At 66.9% G+C, this 8,550-nt stretch overlaps 1 protein-coding gene across 1 annotated transcript in view; it reads right to left on the bottom strand.

Moving 5' to 3' along the window:
- RALGDS (ral guanine nucleotide dissociation stimulator) overlaps positions 1 to 8,550 on the bottom strand; it is a 41,854-nt gene that overhangs the window by 18,079 nt on the left and 15,225 nt on the right. Inside the window, 16 exon segments of the mRNA XM_015572376.1 lie at positions 714 to 896; positions 899 to 954; positions 1,112 to 1,313; positions 1,563 to 1,658; positions 1,835 to 1,956; positions 2,239 to 2,271; positions 2,736 to 2,822; positions 3,215 to 3,283; positions 3,743 to 3,827; positions 4,164 to 4,267; positions 4,520 to 5,214; positions 5,436 to 5,629; positions 6,409 to 6,468; positions 6,992 to 7,185; positions 8,015 to 8,125; positions 8,406 to 8,539. Coding sequence (XP_015427862.1) covers positions 714 to 896; positions 899 to 954; positions 1,112 to 1,313; positions 1,563 to 1,658; positions 1,835 to 1,956; positions 2,239 to 2,271; positions 2,736 to 2,822; positions 3,215 to 3,283; positions 3,743 to 3,827; positions 4,164 to 4,267; positions 4,520 to 5,214; positions 5,436 to 5,629; positions 6,409 to 6,468; positions 6,992 to 7,185; positions 8,015 to 8,125; positions 8,406 to 8,539 — 2,425 coding nt within the window.

The following is an 8,550-nucleotide window of genomic DNA, read 5'->3' as shown; positions in this document are numbered from 1 at the left end:
CGAGCCGCCCTGGACCGCGCACGGGGGCTCACAGCCTCTGGCCGGGTGCTCAGTCTGGGGGGGCTCACCACCTCCCCGGGGAGGCCGTGCAGTGACGAGGGGTCTTTCCCGATTGTTCCTGCTCCCCATCCTCTCACAGGCCTGCACCCCCTCCCACACTTCCTGGGCAACCAACTGCCCCTCCACAACAGCACCCATGAGCCTGGGGCCAGACAGCCCTGGAGGTGGGGGCCACGGCCGGCCAGGGGCTGCCAACGTGCCAGGCCCACCAAGGTGGAGGCTGCCGCCGTGTCCACCCCAAGGGCCAGAGGTCAGCGGCTTCAGACACGGTCATCCAGGCGACTGTGGCACGGGCACCTACCCAGTGGTGGGGGTGGCGGGGACCCCACAGGTCAACCCGCTGGATGGATCCCGACCTTCAGATTCCACGCAGTGTCTGATCGCTGGCCGCCCCCCAACCCGCCACCAGCCCGTCCCCCGGAGACAGTCACAGGTCTCTCTGCTCTCCTCTGCTCTGACCTCCAGTGACTCCCGTCCCCCCAGCCCCCAACCCTTCCCTGACCCTCTTACCACTGAGCCCCGGGCCTGCTCGCTGCCCCTCCAGCCCCTGGGAACCCCCCTCCTTGGGACACTGCCCGGTGCTCCCCGAGTCCTGTTCCCTGGCTGGGATCGGCTGCCTACTGCCCTCATCCGGTCACCGAGCCTGGCTTCACTCCTGTCCTCCCTGACCCGCTGGAAGGAGGGCGGACGGGCGGGCGTCCAGTCCGGTGCTGCCTGGCAGAGGGGGCCCGGGGCACCGCCGCCCGCTCACCAGGATGCTCTTGTACATGTTGCCGTTGTCCACGTCCAGGCTGACCCGGATGATGCAGCAGTCGCCCACCTGCTGGTTGTAGAGGGAGACACCCAGCTGATGCCCGAGGTCTCCGGGGACGACTGGGAGGCCGACTCCCAGAACTGTGGGGACGGCACGGTCGGCAGAGGCCCCGAGCCCTGCAGGGCGCCCCAGGCGGTGGCCCAGCTCTGGGGGCTTTCTGGCCCCTTTCGTGGGTATGGAGGAGGGGGACACTGGAACCCGGAAAGGAGGGGCTGCAAAGGGCTGGGGGGCAGTCACCTTCTTTTCCTGGCCGTCGGGGGACTCAGGGACAAAGCTCATGGTGATCTCCTCCACGTCGGAGCTGGAGGAGCCGGCCGAGTGGACACTGAGCGCGTCGGCGATGTCCCCACCGCTGAGGTAGGGGCTGCACCTGAGCTGGTCGCAGGACTTGGAGTGCGAGCTGCCGCCGGTGCTCAGCTCCGTGCTGGGGGCCTGGCGGCTGGAGGGAGGGCTGGGTTACTTGGGGGAGGCCTCCCCTGGGACACATCCCATCCCCGCCCCCCACACTCTGCTCCAGGCACCCCACTGGCTCAGGCCATGTGACATCCTTTCAGAGGAGGAAACTGAGGCCCAGGGAGGTGAGGTGACTTCCCGGGTCACAGGGCTGGTCCGTGGAGGAGCTGGGATCTCAGTTCCCGCTGGCGGCCTCCCGCTACCCCCCAGGGGACCCCCAGCCCGTGGCACCCACTCGCTCCAGCGCTTGACGATGGCCGTGCTCTTCTTGGCCTTCAGGGTGTTGCTGGCCAACTCGGAGGGGGGCTCCAGCTCACAGGACAGGCTGTAGCTACGGGACAGGGCGGCAGCTGTGAGCTACTGGAGCCACGCTCAGTCTCCCTCCCGGCATGTGCCAGCGGCTGGAGTGTGGGCACCCCGCCACCTCGCCAGGCAACAGGATCAATGCTGACAAGAGTCCGTGCCGCAGGCCCTTGAGCCTGTGACACGCCCTCCCTGCCCCCTCACCTCTCGGCCTCGCTGAGCCGCGCTGTGGCCTGGAACCAGGCCCCGAACTGCTCCTCGGGCTCGATGCTGTAGTTGTTGCAAGCGGACTGCAGCAGCTTGATCTGGGCGATCACTTCGAATTCCTGGGCCAGAGGGCAGGGCGGGGCGGGGAGGGCCTGAGTGGGGTGCTGGGTCACCGCCTCTTCTCTGCCCCCGCCCAGGCCTGACCCGATCCTCAGCTGGGTTCCAGCAGCCCCTCCCCAGGAAACTGTCCTGGGTGCTCACTCCTGCCCCCACCCTCCTCTGGGAGAGGGTCTCCCTTCTGCACCCAGCTTTCCCCATTAATACAACGGGAAGGGGGAAGCCAAGGGGGTGCCTGGGGGCGTCTGGTTTCCCGCCCCAAAGTGAGGGCAGCGGCTGCTCACCTTCCTCCTCTTCTCGAAGTTGATCAGTCTCCCCTGGAAGGCAGACAGCCAGCGCCCATCAGAAAGCGTCCCCATGCCCATGACCACCCGGCTCCCCTCTCCGGCTGCACTACCGACAGCGAACACCAGGGGGCAGGGCATGCACACAAGCTTAGACCTCGGGTGGGTCCTGGGAGCTGGGCGCTGGGGAGACCTTCTCCAACTCTTTGAGGACAGATGGAGCGACTCAATCCTCGGACAAGAAGACCCTGCTTGGCTACCACGGGCCTGACCGTGGAGGGTATGGCCATGGGCACGGCTTGAGGGAGGGGCCGTGTCCAGCTTGGCTAAACTCTCCTGCAGCTCTGAGCCCCACGGCCAGATGGTGAGCTGGTTACCCACTGGTAAGAGGGGCAGCCGCCCCGACGCACGGGCCAGGGGCTGGGGCTCAGGGCTCGCTGAGGGGCGCTCTCTCCTCGGGCTTCGGGGCCTGCCCCGCCCCGCCCCAGCTCACTCACATACAGGTAGTCCTTCATCGCCGTGTCCAGCATCACCAGGTCCGTGAGAAACGTGCCCAGGTAGGGGATGGTGCCCTGGATGACACCCTGTGACATCGAGGTGGTGAGTGGGGTCCACGCACTCCCCCGGGAGCCCCTCAGCCTCAGCCCCTAGCCCCAACCCCGGGCTCCCGCTCGGAGCAGCCTGGGGACCCTTAGGCGCTCATCCCCCTTCTAGTGCCCATGGCCCCCAAACCCTCCGGTAACCTTCCAGACCTGGTATCTGGCAAACCCCCAAGATGATGAGTCCCTGACCCTCCCCGCCCCGAATCCCCCAAGCCTGGGTCTCAGGGCCTTGCCCTGGTGGCTGCAACTAGTCCTCCTCGACAGCGGCTGGTGAGGGACGGCCCTGCCAGGCCAGAGGCAGGAGGGCAGCGGGCGGGGGACGCGGGCGGGGGACGCGGGCGGCCACCCCGCGCTCCGGGCCTGGGCACACTCACCGTCTCCTTCGGCCGCTTCTGGGCTCTCTTGGGGTTCATCTCCAGGGTGGCAAACTTGGAGGTCCCCTCCTGCCAGAGTTGAGCATGGGCTCAGTGAGGCCTTCTGCCCTTCGCCCTTCGCCCCCACATGCACCCAGATCTGTCTGGTCATTTGGACCCACACCTGGGCAGCCCCTTTGGGACCTGTCCCCTGGGCAGGCACGGGACCTCCCCTGGGAAGTGAGTGCAAACAGAAGGGGGTGGCAAGGGCCTGCCCAGGGCACAGGCTGGACTGGGCAGGGAAGGGATGCCCACCCAACACCATCACCACCAGCCCGGAGGGCACAGTAGGAGGGGACAGCACGGGAGCAGGACACCTAACCCTGCCAGGCCGCCCACCTTCTAGAAAAGCCCATTCCCCGGGCCTCCTGTCCCTGCAACTGCCCCCACCTGCCCACGCCCAAACAGGTCCCCCTCTCCCCAAAGGTCCGGGCAAGACAGGCCGGAAGTTTGCAAAGACCTTCTGCTGCGAGGCTCCGCCCACCTCACCTTGACCAGCAGCTCTCTGCTCAGCGAGTAGTTGTTCTCATCCGAGAAGATCTCCGACAGCTTCTGGAAGGCGCGCACGCTGTCCCTGGGGGGGGAGGGTGTGAGCGCAGACCCCTCCTTGTAGAGCCCAAGGGCCCTAGCTGCCGGGCGCTGGTCCCACGGTCCTAGGGCTCCGTGGGCCTGGGGAGGGGGCTCTCAAATGGGTCACCTGGGAGCCGTTCCCAGTCCTACTGAGGCCTCCGTTGGGACCAGTTTTGACTTTGTGGCTCAGACCAGGGCCTGACAGATAGGGAACCTGGGTCCTGAGGTAGATCTGCTGGCCTAAGGCCAGTGGGAGGTTTGCCCCCCGTCCACCCCCCACATGTGGGCCCAGCAGGTCGCAGGCTCCCCGAGGGCAGGGCCCAGCCCGGAGGCCGCCCACCTGGACACTTCCTCCCACGTCTTCTTCAGCCGGTGGATGGAGTTGCTCTGCAGCGCGGAGAGGATGGCGTAGAGGGACGAGAAGTTCTTGAGGACCCGGCACTCCTGGGGGCAGGGGGGCAGCGTGAGGGGGGCTGGCACCCCCCTTCTGGGTGAGATGCCCGGGAGCCCCCCTCCCAGGGGACCCGTGCCCCATGAATATCGCTGGGGCGTGGGAGGGACCTGAGCTCAACCCAGGAAGGAACCTGGGCACTGGGGGGAGACAGGTCAAGGTCATCAAGGCCCTGAAACGGAAGGGCTGGTGCCACAGACCACAGCCCTGGGAGCGGGTGAAGGCGGCAAAGGGCTCCCGCATACCCTGGCCACCTCGATCCAGTGCTCCACCACCCTGGCCCGGGCCCGGGCCGTGACGCTCCGGTCCCCGAGGCAGGTGGTGATGACGCAGTTGGCCACACTGTTGAACTGGCTGACGGTGGCCCGGACGGTGGGAGCCAGGTGCTCCTTGCCCTTCTTGTCCCGCTGGGACCAGATGGAGCCCAGACAGTGGTAGGGCACCACCTTCTTGAACAGCTCCGCGTCCATCAGGGTGAACTGCTCCGCCACCAGGTAGGGAGGAAACGCCAAGAGGTGAGGCCTCTCCTCGCTGAGCCCGTTCTCTGCAGCCACAGGCGAAGGCCAGGGAGGCCCTGGTGCGGGAGCTGGCTCTAGCTCCAGAGTTTGCGACAGAGCCGGTTCCAGCTCTGCAGTTGCTGTTGGAGTGGGTCCCGGGGCTGGCTCTCGCTCTGGAGCTGGTTCAAGAGCGGGCTCAGGCTCTCCAGCCAGCACTAGCTCTTGCTCTGATGCCAGCACTGGACTGGGCGCTAGAGCTGGCGCTAGACTGGACGCTAGAGCTGGCGCTGGAGCTGGCTCCTGCTCTGAAGTTGGCACAGGACTGGACGCTAGAGCTGGCGCTAGACTGGGCGCTGGAGCTGGCTCCTGCTCTGAAGTTGGCACAGGACTGGGTGCTAGAACTGGTGCTGGAGCTGGCTCTAGCGCTGGAGCTGGTGATAGAGCTGTAACAGGAGAAAAGTTCAGCAACACACCTGCTTTCCCAAGACAAAAACCACGCCACTGCCTTCCAGAGAAGCCTCAGCCCAGGACGCTTCCCCACCCGCAGGCAGGTGGGTGGGCCGAGGCCAGTCTTTGCTCTCCAGGCCTGCCCCACGCCAGCCTCTAAAGGTTCCTCTGTGTCCAGCACTGACCCCTCCCCAGAGTCCCCCCCCATTCTCCTCACCCTCCAGCTCCGCCTCTGTGAGCTCTGTGCTCTCCAGCTGAGCCAGGAGCAGGTGCGCGCGGCGCTCCAGGTCCGAGCCAGGCATGTTGAGCTGCACGTAGGCCACCAGCTGCTTGAGGCAGGGGAAGCCCGGGGGCTGGTAGAAGTCCTCTGAGTACTGGTCCAGCCAGGTGCCCAGGATGGAGGAGATGGCACTGGGCGGGGGAATGGGGGCAGCAGAGTCAAAGGCCTGGCTCCCCCTCCATGCGGCCCTCCCATGGCCCTGTGGGGGTTGGACTCTGGGCCCGTCCCTGTCCATCCAGAGGCCAGTGCCCCTGCCCACCCAGCCTGGTGAGCAGGCAGGGTGCCCTCCATTGACCGTGTGACCACTTCCCCTGCCCGGAAAGCCTGATACCCTCTCTGACTATCTCCAGCACCCCCCACTGGACCATATGCTCCACCAGGCTAGGGAGGGGCTGCCTGCTCGGTCCTGGCACAGACTGGCACACAGTGGGTGCCGCCTAACCATGCAGGGAGGAGGGACCAGCAGCGAGTGCCCTGCCCAGCTGTCATGGCCCTCGTGGCAGCTCAGCCTCAGCTGCTGCCCGATGTGCTGCCCTATTCTCTGTGCCTCGTCTTCCCCTGACACTGTCCGCGGGGAATGGGCGCAGCTGCCCTGGCCCCACGCGCAGTTGGGCTGGGAGGATGAGGTGGGGCCGGGTGTGAGCCGGGCGCTCCCACACCACCTGTCCCAGGCGCCCAGACAGGGACAGGGCAGGGACGGGGCGAGCAGGCTGGGCGGGCTGTGGGGAGGACGGTTCTCTCCGGGGGGCTGGCTCTAGGTCCCCGGCCTCCCTCTGCTCCCTGGGGCCCGGGGCCCACCCACAGCTCCCCACTCTCCCTCCTGCAGGAGCCCTCAGCCCCAGGGGAGCAGGGCCAGGGTTCTGCCCACCCCGCAGCCTCGGAGGCCCTGCCAGGACCCGAGTGCACTCACTTCCTCAGGTGGTCCTGGGGCCCGCCGTCCTCGTGGGGGTAAGGGAGGATGCATCCGTATCTAGAGGAGGCGGTGAGGGCGTCACATCTACCGAACCCGCTGTGCCAGCCGCTGTGCTGGCCGCCCGCCCCCCGCTGGGCCAGAGCCTGGAGGGCCGAGCTGCGTTTTGCGCTGAATTATGTTCTGTGCCCAGAAAAGTGCCCACACACAGGACGGGCTTCACAAATACGTTTGTGGGATGAATGAACCCCAACGGGCACCTCACAGATATCCGAGTGGGCCTGGGGCCCCCAGCCTGCCCCCAGGGCCCTTGTGCTGGCGCTCAGGCAGGGGACCCCCAGAGAGAAGCTGGAACCTCTACTCAAATGAGAGCTGTTTCACCCCAGGGCACAGGGCGACGAGGCTGGAGGCAGAGAGCGGCTGCTTTGGCGGGAGAGTTCGGTCAGCCCCCCGCAGTCCCGACAACCCGGGAGGTGGCTTGTGTTCACATGAGCGAACTGAGGCTCAGAGAGGGCAAGTCGTTTTCCCGGAGACGCACAGCAGCAGGTGGGGGAGCCCGTGCTGCCGAGGGCGGGGCGCTCACCGTTTGAACAGCAGGTCCAGGACCTGCTGGGTGGTGGTGAAGGTCCGGTAGGTGCACAGGAAGATGGTGACGTAGGAGAGGTCGCTGCCCTGGAAGGCGGGCACCAGGTGCTCCACCAGCTTCTCCAGCGTGCCCGCCTTCACCGTGCGCACCTTACAGGTCTCGTACAGGCTCAGGGCCGACTCATTTTCACACTGGGGTGGGCAGAGGAGGGCCAGGTGGGCAGGGGCAGCAGCAGGGACCCCCAGAAGAGTGAGGGCTGGAGCGCCGATGAGCGCCCAAGCTCGCAGGGACTTGTGGCAGGAGGTGGGACGTGAGTGTCCCCCCAGAAAAAGGCTCTCACGTTCAAAAGTGGATCTGAGGGGGTGACGGGAAGGGCCAGGCCTGCAGGCCATGTGCTAGCTGCGCAGGACAGCCCCTCGCTGTGGGAAGAGCATCACCCGGGCGCCCTGGCGGGAGGGAGCAGCACGGCAGGGCATGCGGGCACTCAGCACAGGGCGGTGCCAATGGCCACAGAACCCGACCAGGTCCCAGGCCCAGAGGGGCTGGATCACCGTGGCAACCGGCCGCCCTTCTGGAAGGCCGGCCTCGGCTCCAACCTGGAGGGGCCACGGGCTGTGCTCGCCGAGAGACCAAGTTACAGGCAACTGTACCGAGTAGCCAGCCCCCACCCCACCCTTTTTGGGGTGAAAACAGCCCTTCCTAAGTGTGGGGATGTTAAGGCTCAGGGGTGTGGGAGGACAGACAGGAGGACAGCTCCACGGGACAGCGGGGAGCAGCAGCCAAAACAGGAAACACGGGCCAGACGCACAAACACTCCCAACCCAGCACGAAGGGAAAAGGGAAGCCAGTGGAAGTGGCCTTCCTGATGTTCACACAGATGTGCGAGCAGCGGCTGCACCTGGCGGGGGGCGGGGCTGATTCCTCTGGGAGCAGGACTGTGGGGCCCAAGGGCAGGAAAGCCCTGGGAGCAAGTGGCGCAGTCCCAGAGCGGCACATGGAACCCGGGCGCCCCACACTCACCCCGAGCCGGCGCTGGCCCCTGCTGGCCGCGGGGTGCACCTGCACCTTGCGCAGGGAGATGGAGTAGACGACCCCGTTGACCAGCTCCTCGCCGATCTCCTGCGTGGAGCTCTGCAAAGACAGCGCCCAGAGCGGGCGGGGGTCAGGGCCCTGCCGGCCGACGCTGCAGGGGGTGCCCCCTGCACCCTGTTCCCCGGGGGAGGCCCCGATCAGTGGCCACACACACCTCAGACCCAGAACGAAACAGGAGGACTGCCTGAGAAGGGGACCCATATCAGGGCCACCCCTCCGGCCCTGCTGGCCAGGAGCTGGGTGTGGACAAGACAAGCCCTCCTTCAACAACCTGCTCCTGCCCAGGGTGCCCCCCAAGACAAGCACTGCTGCTGGTCACCTCACAGGTGGCAGGCACGTGGAGGCGGAGAGGAGAGCAACCTGTCGGAGTCACGCTGCTGCAGGCGAGCGGCCGACTGGGACCCCACGGCCCGCCAGCCAGGCACCCAGGGGGACGTGCGGCCCTCCCTCCACCTCCTCCGCGC

Source organism: Myotis davidii, unplaced genomic scaffold (genome assembly GCF_000327345.1).
Source record: "Myotis davidii unplaced genomic scaffold, ASM32734v1 scaffold609, whole genome shotgun sequence".
NCBI classification, from domain to species: Eukaryota; Metazoa; Chordata; class Mammalia; order Chiroptera; family Vespertilionidae; genus Myotis; species Myotis davidii.
Note: the sequence above shows the minus strand (reverse complement) of the source record. Positions and strands in the feature narration are given on the sequence as shown.